This window comes from Helianthus annuus, chromosome 15 (assembly GCF_002127325.2).
Source record: "Helianthus annuus cultivar XRQ/B chromosome 15, HanXRQr2.0-SUNRISE, whole genome shotgun sequence".
Taxonomy (NCBI): domain Eukaryota; kingdom Viridiplantae; phylum Streptophyta; class Magnoliopsida; order Asterales; family Asteraceae; genus Helianthus; species Helianthus annuus.
Window position 1 is genome coordinate 131,294,846 of NC_035447.2, and position 17,871 is coordinate 131,312,716.

General features: G+C 36.2%; 1 protein-coding gene across 1 annotated transcript; it reads right to left on the reverse strand.

The window, feature by feature from the left end:
- Positions 1–11,285: 11,285 nt before the first annotated feature.
- On the reverse strand, positions 11,286–14,480 carry LOC110912424 (serine/threonine-protein kinase SRK2E). The gene is made up of 10 exons (XM_022157112.2): positions 14,347–14,480; positions 14,091–14,261; positions 13,026–13,100; positions 12,823–12,924; positions 12,701–12,754; positions 12,502–12,594; positions 12,324–12,416; positions 12,095–12,199; positions 11,914–12,012; positions 11,286–11,831 (listed from the first exon to the last, which is right to left on the reverse strand). The coding sequence occupies exons 2-10, from the start codon at positions 14,256–14,258 to the stop codon at positions 11,553–11,555; spliced, it is 1,068 nt and encodes a 355-aa protein (XP_022012804.1). The 5' UTR covers positions 14,259–14,261; positions 14,347–14,480; the 3' UTR covers positions 11,286–11,552.
- Between the last annotated feature and the right edge of the window lie 3,391 nt (positions 14,481–17,871).

A 17,871-nucleotide genomic window follows, 5' to 3' on the forward strand; every position in this document is an offset into this window, starting at 1 on the left:
CCATATTACTATTGCCATTGTTGGCCCTTTGAGTGGCTAGCACTTGATTAATGAAGTGTTGCCACGGGAAACTGGCCATCATCTGGGTCATCATCTGGGACATAGGGTTGAAACCTTGGAGGCTTCCGAATGTGACCGGGCAGCTAACCCCAAGGGGGGTGCTCATTACCGCACTCCGTGCTAATGGAAGTACTGACAGGGCTTGTTCCCACGAAGTGGAGGTTGAAGCTGGAAAGCTTGCTACTGGGGAATGTAGGAGCTGATCCAAAGTCAGCTCATGACCCAGAGGAGCACCACTTGTAATTGGTTGGGATGAAAAGAGGGGATATGTTGTAGGATTAGCCATGGTGGGTAAATATGAAACAGGGTTGGAAGGATTACTGGGGCCAGCCTCATTCCTGGTTGTAAAAGGTGGAATGGGAGGTCCGGGAGATAGTGTTGGTTCAGGCTCATCGTAATCTAGGCGAATCCTTACTCCCTTGTCCTTCTCTTTGTTCACATACTGGTTGAGGAGGGTTCTCAACTCAAGAAAATCGTTAGCAACTCCCTCGGGGGTGAGTTCAATACGTGTGGGGGTGTCCGTGACACCGACGTTAGGGGAAGGAACTCCAGATCTAGAGGGGGTTGGAGTGTTAAAGGTGAGAAACTTGGGTGTGCTCCCCGGAGTTGAAAAAGAAGTCGGGATAGCCACATGGGCTTGGCTACTACCCGGAGTTGAAGTATTTGGTACCTGGTTCACTTCACCTGGTGATCCACTTTCAGACATGACGACTTTGAGAGAGAAGAGCTACACTACTAGGTCTTTTTTGAGGAGAAATAGTGGCGTAGCCCCACGGTGGGCGCCAACTTGTTGAGACAACATAATATAGACCGAGGATAGTGACAGGGGTGGTTAGGCAGAAGGGTTAAAGGATTCAATTTGCAAGACCACGTTTGCAAGACGTGGAAGGAGGTTCACTAATTTATGTTTCTTGTTTAAGGATTCAATTCTGAAGTATTGTTCAGAAATGGATTGAGGAACAGAAAGAATAAGTGTAATGTCACTTTGAATGGGGGACACTTTGAGTGAAGTGAATGTACGATGTAAAGGACCAGAGTTTGAGAGAACAAGTCTGATCCAGGATGCCTTTGTTAATGAATGAAGTGTCATTTTATAGGCAAAGACATGTCCCAAAGGAGTATTCATTTGACTAGTGAACCAGCTTGCAGTGAGGGGCTTACCCTTTCGGGGGTTGAAGCCTTTTGACCCCCGGATAATAGCGTGTATTCTGTGGACCTGCATTGATTTTACGGCTGTGGTTGGTGAGACTGTTTGGGGATGTGACTTGTTCACTGTTCCCGTGTTACTTTACTCCATCTCCTCAGCTTTTTCAAGCGTTGAACCTTTTAACCTTTTAGGTGTTTACATACTTGGCCATTTTATTTGGTCTCGGGCTACCCCCGTCATCAAATAGTAAAGCAAAAAAATAGCATTTCAATACCGAAGTGTTACACTGTTAATGAATAGAGGGACTAAATGTGTAAAAACATAATACTTGTATCAGGGATTATATTGTAATAAAGTAACAAATGTAACGATCTTTAACAATAGTTGGTTAAATAACTAACTAAGTTGTCATAACGAACTTTAAACGTAGTTGTCGTGTTTCTACCATTAGATGCCCTTGGTGAAAAGGCCTCTCCAATGCCCTTGATGAAGCCATTGCACGGAAAGTGCAACTGATGCGCCTAGGCCCGATCTCTTTAGTTATCTCTTTGTTTGAATTCAATATTTTATCTTATTTTATTTCCTTTTGAATTACGACATATCTTATAAATAGGATATTTAGGGATATTGTTTTGACAGTTTTTGGTTGATTTATAATAGAAAAGAACATTGTTCTTGGAACCTTTGGTTCGATTTATCATCTTTGGTTATCAATTGTTTCTTGAGCCATTTGATCGCACGCGAAACTGCATTAGGTGGTATCAGGGCTTTGGTTTTCAAATGGCTCTGTGTGGAGGAAGATACTTGCTCAATCGTAGATTCACCGACAGAGGCAACGACAGAAGTATGGTTGTTTCACGTGCTCGTGGAGAAGATCGACACCCTGTTTGTAGAACCGCCGACTGAGGCAACGAAAGAGTTGAATCCGACCCATGGGATCTTAAGATCATGCGACTTCGGCAACGAGTCAGAAATCTCGAGTTACAACACGAGATCATACGACTCAAGCAAAGGATCTGGGATCTTGAGGACTCGTCATCGTGGAAGGAAACGGAACCGGAAAACCCCGTCAAGGATGAGTTATCCGGGGACGAGGAGCATGCTACCAATGACGACACTATCTATGATTCCCCCTTCCGTGTATAATGAATACGGGGACGAGGAATGGTATTCTTGGGTTACCGGTGTTGATCGGAACGTGCCGGGTGTTACGGTTGAAAATGGAGGTGATGTGATAGCTTCCGGTGGTTCTACGACGTTGAGAGGTGGTCAAACGGCTAGTGGTGGGTTTCAATCACAATCAAAGGCAATCCCTTCTTTCATGCTGAATGAAACGTTCGGATTAAATGTTGACGCATGTTTTTTGGGATTTCAACTAGAAGGAGATAATAATTCAAATATTCGAAAAATTAATATTTCCAGTTATAGGGGTGATATTGTTGGAGAGTGCAGTATCTTTGAAAAAGATGAGGCTAACACACAATACAAGCTAATCGAATGGGATCATGTGGCAAAGTTAATAATGAGAAAGATTTACATGAATCAGTGGAGACCATTATAACTTTTAGAAGTCCACTTCCAAATATTCCTATTGGTCCATTATATTTTAGTCATTATTTTTGTCATGCAAATGGTGGCCAATGCACAGTTTACTTTTGATGGGGGAGCAGCATAAAAAAGAATTCTTGGAGTCTTATATTTGTGGCTCTATAAACGCACTTTGCAAATTAAATAGGACACATCCACTTCATTCAAAGCTTGCAGATCAAACATGTGTGGAAGTGAAACAAGCGAAAGTGGAAAAAACGATTGGGTCGAAGGCTTTAACTGATCTAGTTGATGGGCCAAAAATGGGTGGATCAGTTGTTGTTGTTGAATGGCTAGTGAACAAGATGCGGTCCAATGCTCCATTCGATCCCGGTGGTACAAATCTAACGTCGCGCGAGACAATCCATGAGGTTGAACCGTTTAGGCGGGTCGTAATAATAATAACATATTGGAATTGGGTTAACTTTCCTTTTGATCCAGGTGGCTTTGGTTTGAAGACAAAACTCGAGGACAAGTTTTTTTTAAGATGGGGAGAATGATGCGGATAGGCTCGATCTCTTTAGTTATCTCTTTATTTGAATTTAATATTTTATCTTATTTTGTTTCCTTTTGAATTACGATTCATATCTTATAAATAGGATGTTTAGGGTTATTGTTTTGACAGTTTTTGGTTGATTTATAATAGAAAAGAACAATGTTCTTGGAACCTTTGGTTCGATTTATCGTCTTTGATTATCAATTGTTTCTTCAGCCATTTGATCGCACGCGAAACTGCATCAGAAACATGTGTTTAAGAGGCCTCTTCATCAAGGGCATCCAATGATAGAAAGCAAGACAGTACTGTTGAAATTTGAAGAAGAAATTTCAAGATATGACCTGCTACTAACGCTTACAAAGGTGCACTTCAACTACTTGGAACTCCTACAAAAGGAAGAACTTCGAACTCTTTCAAAGTAAGTTATCATTGTAGTAGGATTTAACTTCTAACACATAATACATCAGATTGTAGTGAGGTTAAGTGTTAGAGAGCCACGCCATTACCAGCGTGGCTTACAGAGCTACGCCCATGTCAACCTGGCTCTGATTTCATTGTTAATGGCATGAAACACCGCCCTTAGGGGGATTAAGGTGTGCTAAATCGGAGGGGCGTGGTGGTGGTAACGACGTGAAGGGGTTGTGGTTGTGTGGGACCACGTCATTGACCGTTCAAAACCAAACCCTGATTTATACAACCAACACAAACGGGCCCCTCCTTACAACAACAGAAAAGAGTGCATAAAAAGGGAGATGACGACGAGGCTGTTGAAAAATCATGTGAGCGATGGACGGCTACGGAGGAGATAAATTTGTCTCATGCTTGGGTGGACATCTCGGAGGATCCGACTACCGGTATTATATATTATTTCGTTATTTCATATTTATATTTCCTAATATATTATGTTTTAATTATATATTTATATAAATGTTTTACAACCGGTCAGAAAAGAACCGATTTTTTGAGTCATGTTTGTAAAACTTTTCACAATCTTATGGGACTTGAACCTTACCGCAATCTGGATTCCATTTTCGGTAAACAGAGAGAAATGTGAAAATGCCTTTAAAGCCATCTACAACAACCTCTCCAACCAATGCGGTGGCAAAACGAGCGGTGCTAATGATGTAGATTTACTTATCGAGACCTATAAAACCTACAAAGAAGATAAAAACCATTTGTTTACAATGGAGAAACCGTGACAAATCTTAATTAAAAGCACCAAGTGGCATCTTGTCTCGCTTATAGACGTGCGGGGGACACGGTCCAAAAGGTCGAAAAGCTTATCGTCCACCACCGATATACCTTCGAATGCGCAACCCAAATATAATTTAAACGATTCGGACGGTGATTTTGATATTCCAGTTGAACGAGTTGAAGTGAGTCTCCCAATAGGAGATATCGTGCAAAATCAAAACGCAAAGGTGCAGGTTCGTCTTCAACTCAATCGAATATCCAAGCCCAAATGGATAGTCCCGACAAGAATATCAAACAATTGTTAGCACTCAAGCAATGAAAGTCCGATGGCGTTGATCTTATGGTGCTTTGGATGAAAACTAACGATATGTCGAAGTTGGACAAACAAATAACTGAAACGAAAAAAGACAAAATTCGCCAATGATTTCTAGTGAAATTGGATTAGTTATTTGATATTTTAATATACTTTTAGCCTATTTCTTTGAATTCTAATGTATTTTTAGTCTAGTTGTTTAATTTTAATGTATTTTTATCTTAGTTGTTTTAATTTTGACCGCACTTTTTTAGTTTTTACAAGGTTATTGTGGGTAATAAAAATATAAGATTTAAATAAATAGGTAATAATAAAAAGAGTAAACTGTAATTTTACCCTCTGGGGTTTAGGCCAATTGGCACTCTGACCCCCCTAACGAAATAATTGCAATTTTATCCCCAACATTTGGTGTTATGTCGCAAGTTTACCCCCCCCCCCCCCCCCGACGTCAATTATGGTTAACAGTCAACGTAAGTATGTAAAGGTCAAAAGGTAAAAAGGTAATTTCCAACAAACCATTATTATTATTTACAAGACACTGCATCTTCTTCTCCTCCGTATTAGGGTTTTCATAAAATGAAATTTCAAATCATCATCACCTCCACATAAATCTCAACACACCCACAAACACACACACACACAAACACACTCACAATCTTGAATCTTTCTCTATGCAACACCTTCTTCAACCCACCCATAATCCCCATTGGTCTCCTTACTTCACTACTCAATCACCCACCCACAACACCTCCTGCTCCCCCTTACACCACTCCCACCCGGTTTCGTCTCCGGTGAGACTCAGTGGCAGCAGAGAACAACAGCAGCAACAACGCCGCCACCACGGCGGCGACCAGACGGAGAACTGATCAAATCTTGATGTGGGTGTTCATAAAATTACAAAAAGATTCAATCTTTAACCAAATAAAATCACCTGGGTTGTTGGACGAACTGGGTGTGTGAGAAAATGGAAAAAAAGATTCAAGAATTCAAGATTTGGGTATCACAATGATGTGACATCGAAAAGAAGAATACCCAGTTGAATAAATGTAAATTGTTGAAATGGGTGTTGATGAATTTACAGTAAGATTTGAAGTTTTTGTCCGTTGTATCAATGAATAAGAAAAATCGGTGGTAGATTAACCCTTATTAAGTCTGTTCTCGAAAGCATTCCTAACTACTTCCTCTCGCTCTTCAAAGCTCCGGTGAGTGTGGTCAAAGGTTTGGAAAAGATAATGAGGAGATTCCTTTGGGGTGGGAGCAATGAAGCCTTCAAAATCCCTTGGGTCGCTTGGAACCGTCTCTCGTTGCCTATTGAGATGGGTGGGATAGGTATCTCTAATCTCTCGGATGTTAACATTGCGCTCCTCTCTAAATGGTTTTGGAGATTCAAAACCGAGCCTAATGGGTTGTGGAGGAAAGTTATTGTTTCGATTCACTCTAAAAGATATAGTTGGAGTTCGATCCCGTGCAACAATAGTATCAACGGTATTTGGAAAAACGTCATAGCTTTGTTGGAGAAAACAAAGATCGGGGACGCTTGTGTAACTTATAATTTTTTCGGTAAGGTTGGCAACGGAACATCTCTTAATTTTTGGCTGGACCGGTGGGCCGATAGCCAAACTCTCAAGGATAAATTCCCAGCCTTATTCCGCCTTGAATCTGTTAAAAATTGCAAAGTTGCTGAAAGATATAATGTTGAAACCAGCTCTTTTTCTGGTAAATGGGCTTGGTTGAGACCTCCTGCTTCCTGGCTCGAGTCCGACGATCTGCTGACGTTGGAATCATTGCTGTCCGACATGTCCTTACGGGAGTACTGTGATAAATGGGAATGGACCGGTGGTAAGAACAAGGAATTTTCGGTGAAGGATGTTAAAATTTTTCTAAGAAGTGAGGTCGATTATAGCAGGAATTTCATTTTTAAATGGTCAAAATGGGTGCCAAAGAAGTGTAACATCTTAATTTGGAGAGCAGAAATGGGTAGGATCGCGACGTCTGACGCGCTTATTAGAAGGAATTGCTTCAATGGTGACTCGTTTTGTCCCCTCTGCGAAGACGGAGACGAGTCGGCCGTCCATCTCTTTTGTTCGTGTTTTGTTGCCTCTAACATTTGGTGCATGATCAGTAGCTGGTGCAAGATAAGTCCTATTTTTGCCTTCTCCATACAAGATCTTCTTCGTATTCATGAACATGTTGGGTTGAACAAGGTTGCTAGTGAAGCTCTTCACGGTATTATCATCACTGCCTGTTGGTGTATTTGGTTGGCAAGGAACGAGAGGAGATTCAACAACAAAAGAAAAGAAACCTTAGATATTTTTCAAGATATAAAAATTTTAGGATTTCATTGGTACCACAATAGATCTAAGAATAGAGGTATTGCTTGGAGAGACTGGTGCTCTTTTAATTTGATGTAATCGGTTTTTGGTTTTGGGCTTCCCTCGGTTGAGGGTTGCTTGTGAATAAAAGTTAAATTTCAAAAAAAAAAATGAGATTAAGAAACCTAGAGAGGGAGTGAGAAACAATGATTATTGAAAGTGTGAAAAGCCAAAAATGTGAGAATTAGGTGGTGGGAAATCACGAGAAGATTAACATAAATTAATGAGTAAACTGCAGAGACCAAGAGTTTTTATGTGTGTAATTTCTTACCCTTTTCATATTGTTGTGTTTCTTGTTTGTATTGTTTTCATGTTGCATATATATGTATGTATGTATGTAGTTTGATTACAACTAAGAATCTGAAATCTGCAAAGAAATTGCCCAAATTTGTGGCTTATTTTGTTGTACACCACCTGCTTGTGTAAATGCAAATTTAAATTTGATCTTCGGTTTAATTCGAAAACTCAATTAGCAGTTTCCGGGTTCATTGATTATTCAAAAGTTCAATTTTTGTATGATTTTTCTCTAGGGTTCCTCTGCAAATTTGGTTATACATATGTTTGATGTTGGAGGGATATCCATGAGAGTTTAATCCTTGCAAATATGGAGAATGAATTGAACGAATCCTTGGATCAGCTCGTAAATATGGAGAACGAATTGAACGAATCCTTGGTGGTGGTTGTGGTGGTGAATGGCGGTGGCAGTGGTGGTACCCGGTGGTGGATGAGAGAGAGATAGGAGAGAGATGGTTTTGTTTGAGTTCTTGATGAACCAAGGGGTAATATTACAGAGTAGAACAAAACATAGGGGTAATATGAAAGGGCATTATAGTCATTTCACATTCCAGTTAACAGATCTGTTAACTTATTTGACGCCAGGAGGTAAACTTGCGACATAACACCAAACGTTGGGGGGGGGGGATTGCAATTATTTCGTTAGGGGGGTCAGAGTGCCAATTGGCTTAAACACCAGGGGGTAAAATTGCAGTTTACTCTAATAAAAAAATAATTGGGGTGGAGTGAGAACTAGTGAAATTATAACAAGGTGTAGAAAAAAAAGAGTGAGTGAAAGTGGTGTGATAATGTGTCAGTGAGGTGACAGTAACTTTATGACGTGGCAGTAATGAAAAAAATAAAACTATAACACATGGCCTGATAGTGAATTTATACTTCTCATTTAGACTTATGTAAGTTTTCAATAATTGCATGCCAGTTGCTTGAAAAATAGAAGCTTGAATGGTCATTTACCATCCAACACCATGGTGGGAATACGATAGATAATATAACCAGTATGAAAAAAGTCTGCACACAATAAGGTGTCGGAACATGACTATTAAAAAGTAATACCAAACCAGTTTCAACAACATGATCGTGCTTGGTTAGGTTCATCTGTTTTGTTGAGGTGTATACAAACAAGAGATATGATGAAATGTGCCATTATCAATTAATCGTTTTACATGAGGGTTTAAAAACTCTATACCCCGTTACTTTGTAATACTTTAATGGATCGTAAAAACTGATCTTGTACAAACTTCATAAAAACTAATTAGAAGATGTGGAACTTGGGCTCCGCTTTTAATGGGTAAAACCAAGTGAACCGTGAAAAGTGATCCACAAAAATTACATAGCAACGGTAAAATTGTCAATGGACGTACGGAGAGGATCCCCACAAATCACAATGAGCCAAGTCTAATTGATTTGAAGCCCAACTTTCATTTATTTAAAATGGTAAACATTGTCCTTTTGAAATTTCACAAGAAGAACATACGATCGGTTTAGGTAAGATAGAGGTGGTTTTAAGTGCTCACACTTATTTAAAAACTAGATTATTAGACCCGTGTACTACACGGGTTTAAGGATATAAAATTATAACTTATTTAATTTTATGTTGTCTTTAAAAATTTATATAAGTGAATTTTTTTACCACAGATGACGCACGAGTTGGTCATGTGTTAAAACCGATTCTTTTAGAAACAAACCAACTTTACATAGAAATTGTCTTGTACTTTTATTTATCGTCATGGCAAAACATAGGGCCAGAGAAACTGTCTTCTTTTCAATACATATCCTTCTGTTTGGCAATATTAAATGAAATCTAGGGATAAACATTTAAGTGCCAGTATTACTTCCGGATAATATGAGTGCCTTAATAACCAGTGATAGGACCTGTAGTAGAGTTCCATTACATAAACTATTCTTTCGATCAATATAACTCTATTTAGGACATCCGGTGAGTATAGACTTGCATCAAAATTATTATGAAGATCTTCTATCCTTAAACTCGTGTATTACACGAGTCTAATAACATTAAAAGTGTTTTTAAAGCATGAAAGTAAACCGGTTTTCAAATATCTGACTAACCTATTCTTTACCATTTTTATTATTATAATATAAAATAATAATTTATTTAATAGATGTTTTAAACATATAGAAAAAAATCCTTTTAAAGAATAAGAATGTGTTGTCACATTAACATTATTTGAAATTGTTTATTATAAGTAGAATTGGTACTAATAACTAATTATATATTTTAGATAATTCAAAAGTAAATGATCAATATTTAAGTAGACAATAAAAACATTTATTAGTATTAAGTTGTTAAGAAATTTTTCATTGTTTTGTATTAATTAATATTAATAATAATAATAATATTAGTGAATTGAAGGATAGAATAATGCCATATGGCATTATGTAAACTCTTTTATTAATATGAGAATGCCATGTGGCATTAAGTAGACCATTTTATTAGTATTAGATAAAATTGTATCAAACGATACATGTCCCAACCAGGAATGCCAAACATTTAATTGTGTTATGAAATCCGGTTTATTTCTTGTTGAAGTCCCAACATTTCAAAATTGCATTTAAATGCAAAGTGGGCTGATGCAAGCCGGGTGTTCAAAGTTGTTTTTATGGGCTTAAAACAACTTAGTGATCATTGGGCTGTTTTGTTGTTTTTAAGGAATTAAAAGATTGAGCAAGTAATTTGTTTAAACGATTGTGATGTGGCCGGGTTATTAACATAGTTAGAGGCGTCTTCGAGAATTCACGTATATGTCCTTCAGTAAGTTTTATTATTATTTAAAAAAATAATCAAGTTAGTATTGGGCTTAGTAAACCTATGTCAAGTAAGCTAAGTTCTAAACCATAAAAAATATTTGTAAATGGGCCTATATTGAAATTGGTATGTGTTTACAATTTAATAAAATAACATATACATATCAGATTTTTTTTTTTTTAAATCATGTGCCCCTCGAAATCACGGGCTTTGTTTGAAGATTCTCCCCGCACACCATCAAAGCCGCCACTGAACATAGTTAAAAGAATTTACAAAAAAAAAAAAAAAAAAAAAAAAAAAAAAAACCCTTAACTTTAAATATCATTTTATTTATTGACTTTTAGAATTTAAAAGTGTGGTTACATGAGAGAGTGTGATTGTATCAGGATGTTTCTAATTGATTATTACTAATTATACTAGTTAAGTTGCTGATTTTATATATTGAATTTTAGTCACTTATTAGTTTACTATGAAATACGAAATAAGGATTAAACTTGTATATATTATTTGTTTAAATGTTTATGCTTTATAGTTATTAGTTTTATAGTTTATATAATCAGGATTAATTGATAAAACTTGATATAGTATTAAATTTAAACTTCGAATGTTTTTGTTTAGAAACTTAAAATATCATATTATTACAGGATGGATAGGGCCCGGTTTTTCAATCTCGCCGAGGGCCCAATTTTTTTTTTTTTTTCTTTTACATTTTCGAAGACGAGTCTAGGCTTGTGGACATGTGCAAGAGGATGCTCATGCAGAGGGAGGCGTCGGTGGTGAGGTAGGAGGAGGCCTACATAGCGAATCTAAGTTCAACAACTTACAATTGAAACACCTTATGCAAGTGATAGGGTGCCTGAAAACAACAAAATATATTATTAACAAGGTTGTAGAGATAGTTCAGTTTCTAAACACTTTTAGAATTGATAAGTGTTTTCACTATATTGGTCGTATCAAAATAGAAACTAAATACGGCCAACACCAGACAATCTAAATGCAAAATCTACCCTAAACCCCATTTCCTAGCAGAATTTCCCAAAAATCACAACATTAGCACACATGGAAATAATAGTTATTGCTCCAGATTGATCATTCTGTAATACAAAAAAGGCGTACACGAAACAACAATCGGCGTATATATTCAACTCCAGTGGTAATACCAAAAGGGTCAGGTCCTTTTTTCTTTCGCGGAAAAGCCCATGAAAAAAGGACCTACCCAAGATTCAAAAAACACAACCCTGACTCCCATCTTGACATGTTACCACAACCCGTAAACAATTCTACATACATGAAAACTTACAACAACGTGTATATAGCTTCGACCATTACATAGCATATATGATCTCACCACTGCTATCGATATCAAGTTCGTCAGGGTCAGAGTCGAAGTCATCAAGATCATCATCATCCATCATATCAAGATCATATAGGCCTGCAGGTGGAATGGTGGCTTCCGATATAATCTGCATAATTGTGTCCACACTCTGCATCGGTTGATCAGGCTCTTCAAACTGGTTGCTCATCGTCTTATCTTCGTCCATGAGGTTAGCGGGGTGGTTCTTTAGAAACCAATCATGCCTCTTTATCTCATCCATGGTGATTCTCTGACAAAATGTACGACAGCGTTAGCAACTTAGCACATAGTACCACTCGTCGATTAAAGGTCAACTGTTTGTATGACTAAACCTGTGCAGGGTCTGCCACAAATATTCTTGAGATGAGGTGCCGACATTCAGGGGATATCTGAATGTTTTCTGGAATTGAATACTGAACATGAAGAATTCTCTGTAGATCACAAAAAGGTGAAACAAAAAATCACATTTTAGCATTAAAAGGAATTGTAAATATAAATATGTCGACACCATACATGAATCGTCTTGCGAAAATCTTTTGGTTCGTTAGGGTCTTCAAACGGGTAGCCGCCAATGAGCATGATGTATAATGTCACCCCACATGACCACACATCTGCAATCTGAAAAAAAAAATGTAAAACTAAAGTTCGGAACTTTAAACAATCACACGTCAAGAAATCAAGAATTTGACCCGACGTCTTTATGATTCACGAATAAAAAAAACGTGCAGATAGATGAATTAACCTTTCCATCATATTCTTGCTTGAGCAACACTTCAGGAGCTATGTATGCTGGTGTACCGACTGTCGATTTTGGCTGCGAATGCAGCACTGAGGACTGCAACGCAACACAGAAAGAAAATATATGAATTTTGACCAAATATTTGGAAAACATAACATTTCTGAGTTGTCAAGAAAATTACTTTGGAGTAACCGAAATCACAAATCTTCAAACGGGGAGCCGGGCTTCCATCCAACAAAGTGTTCTCTAGCTTCAAATCGCGGTGACAAACTTGCTTCAATGATGAAAAACAACAGATAAAGGGCAAACAATTATCAGCCTAAACGTAAGAATAAGACGTACAAAAACAAGAAAAATAAGAACATTGAAGTTTCAACTACCATAGAGTGACAGTAACTGACACCAGATATAAGTTGTTGAAAGAAGAACCGGGCCTGTGAAAAATGAACAGAAGAAATCATTTTCAGGACATAAAAACAGCAAATAAACAAAAAAAAAAGACCTCATCCTCATTGAAGCGCCCTGCATTGGAAATTCTATCGAATAATTCGCCCCCGGAAGCATATTCCATCACAATCGCCAAATGGGTCGGTGTCAATATGAGCTGCAATGAAATACAAGATTCGAATAACAATAAGCCGTTTCGTTTGCAGCCCGATTGACTATTAAACATGATATACCAAAAGCGAAAGAAAACGAACAAACCTCTCTGAACCTAACTATGTTAGGATGTCTAAGAGACCTGTGATTGATGATTTCCCTTTGAACATTCTCGTCTATCTGCAGACAAACGCCACCTCATCAAAACCTAATTGTATAACCAATACAATGTTTATATAATTGTACTCTTGAAGTGATCTAGAACACGGAGGCACTTGTATTCCATGTCATGCTGCGATCATAGAATTAATACCAACGTGCGGGAAACAATTACCTTAAAATCAAATTATAATAATCTTCGATTATTATTCATATAGGCTTTATATGCTCCTAGATGACAACTAGTGTTTGGTTGATCAACGAGTAAATGTGAAGATGGCCAAGATTAGTGAACAAAACAAGAGTAAATTGCCAAAAGGGGTTTGGGATAACCTCCAGTTAAAGCTTTCCATAATTAGCATAATCCTTAAAAGCTAAAACAAAAACACTTGCCCAAGAGATCCCATGAATCCATGACCTTAAAACTTCCTATAATTAGCATAATCCAAATTGTCACAATGAATGTGTTAACCTAACATATTAGGGGGTCTTTGGTGTTGCGTTTTCAAAATAGATTATGCGTTTTCAAAACTGCGTTTTGAAAAAGCATGTAGGTACATGCTTCTCCAAAACTGCTGCGTTTTGGAGGCAGATAATCGCTTTTTCATCCAAACATTTTTTTAGATTATTTATATTTTACAAACGCAATAATCAAATAATCACTTCAAAACGTAATCTCAAACACCCCTAGTAGGCACTAAAAAATCCCCAAGTTTCATCATACATGGTCTCAACTTTGATTTTGCTCCAATGTCCTATCTGTTTCCAAATTTAAACATGGGCAAATGTAGTTTAACTATAATTAAATTAGAACCCAATTCACCTAACATAAATAGTAAAGATCCAAAAAAAATTAATAATAATAATAATAAATAAATAAATAAATGAATGAAACTTCCCAAAACCCATCAAGATTCAAGGCCAACAATAGTAAATCATCAATCAAACCAACATCTACAAAAAAAAAAAAAAAAAAAAAAAAAATCAAGAACACAACTCTTTATAACCAACCTTTTGGCCTCTTTCAATATACTTAACAGCAACAAGTTCTTTGGTCTGTTTATCTCTCATAAGCCTAGCAACTCCAAAGTTCCCAGCCCCAATATCTTTAACCAAATCATACCGGTCACTATCATGCATGATCGGTAGATCCATACCCGGCACCATGGACCGATCCATTTCCTGAAGGGTCAAGATCAAGATCAAAACTTTAAACTCAAGATCAACTGCAACACAACATCTGATCACTAAAGATCCTTGAAACAACCTCCTTAATGTATAAAGATTGTAAAGAAACAGATTGAGAGAATAAAGGCGGCTGCTTTTTCAAGAAATTGAAAGATTTTGGGGAGGGGGGGTGTATGAGTATAAGATATTTTTTTTTGTTGTTGGCAAGTGGGGGGGGGGGGGGGGTTGAGATATTTTTAGGGGTTTAGATAGTTTAGTTTTATATATCTTCTTTGGTTGCAGGTTGAGGTGTGAACGTGTGATGGTGACGATGGATGGGAAAAAGACAAAAGCTTTTGAGTTGTGTCACATTTAATCTTTTTGTTTGGGTATTGGATTGGATATACCAATTTTCATGGAGTAAACTACTAAATTACATTGATGTCCCTGGTGATTACATATTTGTTTATTTGGTCAGGTATTGGATTGGACATACCAATTTTAATTATTTCTTTATTATTTTAATTATAAGAAATCCAAGGACTTTAAATTTTGATAGATCATTATGGATTACGACATTATCATTCTATATCTTCGGCTCATATGTAGAATTGATTAATGAATATTGCAAGTATTCTTATCACTCAAGAAAATGATAAAGACAAAACTATTATTTTTTTCAAATGTTTTTTTTTTTGAAATATTCTGTTTACAAATTATTTAATTTCCAAATATTCGTAGCACTCATTTCTTTATACATAGATTTTGTTTTAATTTTAACTTAAATTTTTTTATTTTATTATTCGTATATATAGATATCATAATATATTTATTAAAAGAAAAATATCATTCCACACGAAAAAGGGCAATTACAAAGCAATGGCAGGTAGTCGGGATATTGTTTTTAACTTCTTATAATTTTCAACAAATATTGAAAATTTTCTCTGAGATTGAAATTGTAATTATTTTTGAGCATTAACCTTTTTTTCTGAATATGTAATGAAGTTATTTATTTTTGCATACATGTGACTTATTTCGTTTTCATTAAATTCATAATTTTTATATGAATCTACTGGTGTGCATGCATAATATACTATATGTTGTTAATATACACATATGTAACTATTTCTGAATATAATACACAGATGTATAAAAGTTTGTACACATGTGTATAAACTAACAGTTGTGTATCTTGTATAAACTGATTATTAGCGAGACTGTACACATGTGTATAAACTAACAGCTGTGTATCTCGTATAAACTGATAGTTTGCGAGACTGTACACATGTATATAAACTAACATATTTGTATCTTGTATAAACCGATACTAGCCAGACTGTACACATATGTATACACTAACAGCCGTGTATCTTGTATATACGGAAACTAGCGAGATTTTAGGGATTTTGATTATATTGTTTAATAAATGCAATTTACAAAAGACGCAAATACCCTTATGTCATTTATTTTAAAGGTAAGTTACAACATTATAATTACAATCTTACCATTGTTTAAAAATATCTAGATAATATAATCCAATGGCCCAGGTTAGTTCACACAGTTCACTCTCAACCTAGTGTTCACATATGTATAGATTAAAATTGACTATATACATATGTGTATAATTCAAGATTTGACAATATACATATATGTATACTAGTAGGAAACCTGCGCTTTGCTGTGGCACCAATAATTCACAATGCGATGCTCGTTTTCTGTAGTTTAACAATCATCTCGTGATATATTATATATTACACCTATTATTTTCTTACTCGTAGAAACAATTTAACAAAGGAGAGATGTTCTCAAGCCATAGAAACAACTTACATAAAGACCTGTTGAAAAGCATATGTTCTAAAGTATAAGTATTACAATTGAATAAAGAGGATAACAGTTTATCCAAATACCTATTAACAAGTTAATTCCAGTTATATTTTATCTTTAAAGGATAAACAAATGTAATAATAATGAACCTACAGGGGGTGGCTTGCGGTTAGGGCTGTTAAGAAAGCTCGTGGCACAGAGCTTGCTCGAATCTCGCTCGGATTTAGCTCGGAAAAAGCTCGCTCGATATACCTCGGTTTAAAAGTGAGCCAAGCCGGCTCGGCTCGGTTAGAAAGTGAGTCTAGCTCGGCTAGGCTCGTAACGAGCCAGATTGGCTCGCTTTTTAGCTCGGCTCGCCTTAGCTCGGATCATTTTACTTATAATATATTTTATTACCCTCTATTGACTTATTCCCTTAAATTACCCAATTAACCTTTTACCCAATCAACTATTTGATTCTGTATGGTTTGATAATTTTAATTATTTCGGTCTAATTTCTAAATTTTTAATCATTGAACACCTTTTTTTTAACGACAATCCAGCTACGCTAGGAGACCGTAGCGAACTACGGCTAAGGGCAACTCGCAGCGTAACTGAGAACCGTCCACCCAAGGTGGTAAATACACGCTCGACCGGAGTCGAACCCCCAACCTCCACCTTACCTCAGCTCTAGCTCCCCAGGTTTTTACCAATTAAGCTAGGCGTCATTGGCCATTGAACACCTATACTTTCAAATTCTTAGGTGGTTTCAAGTAAACAATTTACGAACATACTAAAATAAAAAAAAAACTCAACAATAATAATAATAATAATAATAATAATAATAATAATAATAATAATAATAATAATAATAATAATAATAATAATAATAATAATAATAATAATAATAATTATGATGAAGTGAATACTTTTTTCACAACTTTTAACCATGTATTTGTATGAAAAGTTTAAGACCTCAATTTCATTAATTAATTATTCCTATTTTATTGTCCGGTCATTATTGCTTTAACCATGTATTTGTATGAAAATTATTATTATTTTATAGTCTGGATATATTGCTTATATAATTTGGGTCTAATGTTTTATTTATGTACAAAATCTTGATAACACAAAACTTAGTAGAAATCCTATATTAAATAATATGATCTCTAAGGGGAGGCGGGGCGGTCCGTGATGGATCCTCTGTCACGCGTTATATAATCACGCACACCGCCGCCGCCGAATATATAACGCGTTAGAATCATCACGCGTTGAAAATTTTGAATGCTCTGCAAGTTGATTGGATAAGGCTCTAGTTGATTGGATAAAGGCTCTACATGTATGTATCTCTGCATGTATTTGGATACATGGCATGTCTCACCACTTACACGTGTACACTGACTTGAACATAGTAATAAATATGTATTTGATAATTAACATGGTCATCACCCCCACTACATTTCTATCACTAGTGATAGAATATTGGGTGATGACATGACATGATTTGGTTGGATAGTGGGAGTGATAGAAACTATCACTAGTGAACCACCCCTCCTTCTCTAATAATAATAATTATGTTTTTGTTATACCTATTTTTGCTCTCATAGTTTGCTAATATTTAGTTTATTACTCTATTTTTATAAAGTGGTTAAAATAACATAAGTTGAAATATAATTTGACAAAATAACTGTCTCTTTCTCAATTTGGTAAATCAAATTAGCGAAAAACGTTTTAATATGAAATCAAAATGGATAATATAATATATTGAGTTATAGTAATTACCAAAATACAAACTCAAACTTAGTATAGAACAAACCATGGG

Coding starts and splice junctions, on each gene's coding strand:
- LOC110912424 (XM_022157112.2), bottom strand. CDS start 14,258: ATGGATCGGTCCATGGTGCCGGGTATGGATCTACCGATCATGCATGAT. Junction 12,595..12,700: donor TCAGTTACTGTCACTCTATG/GTAGTTGAAACT, acceptor TCATCATTGAAG/CAAGTTTGTCACCGCGATTT. Junction 12,417..12,501: donor GTGATTTCGGTTACTCCAAA/GTAATTTTCTTG, acceptor GTTGCGTTGCAG/TCCTCAGTGCTGCATTCGCA.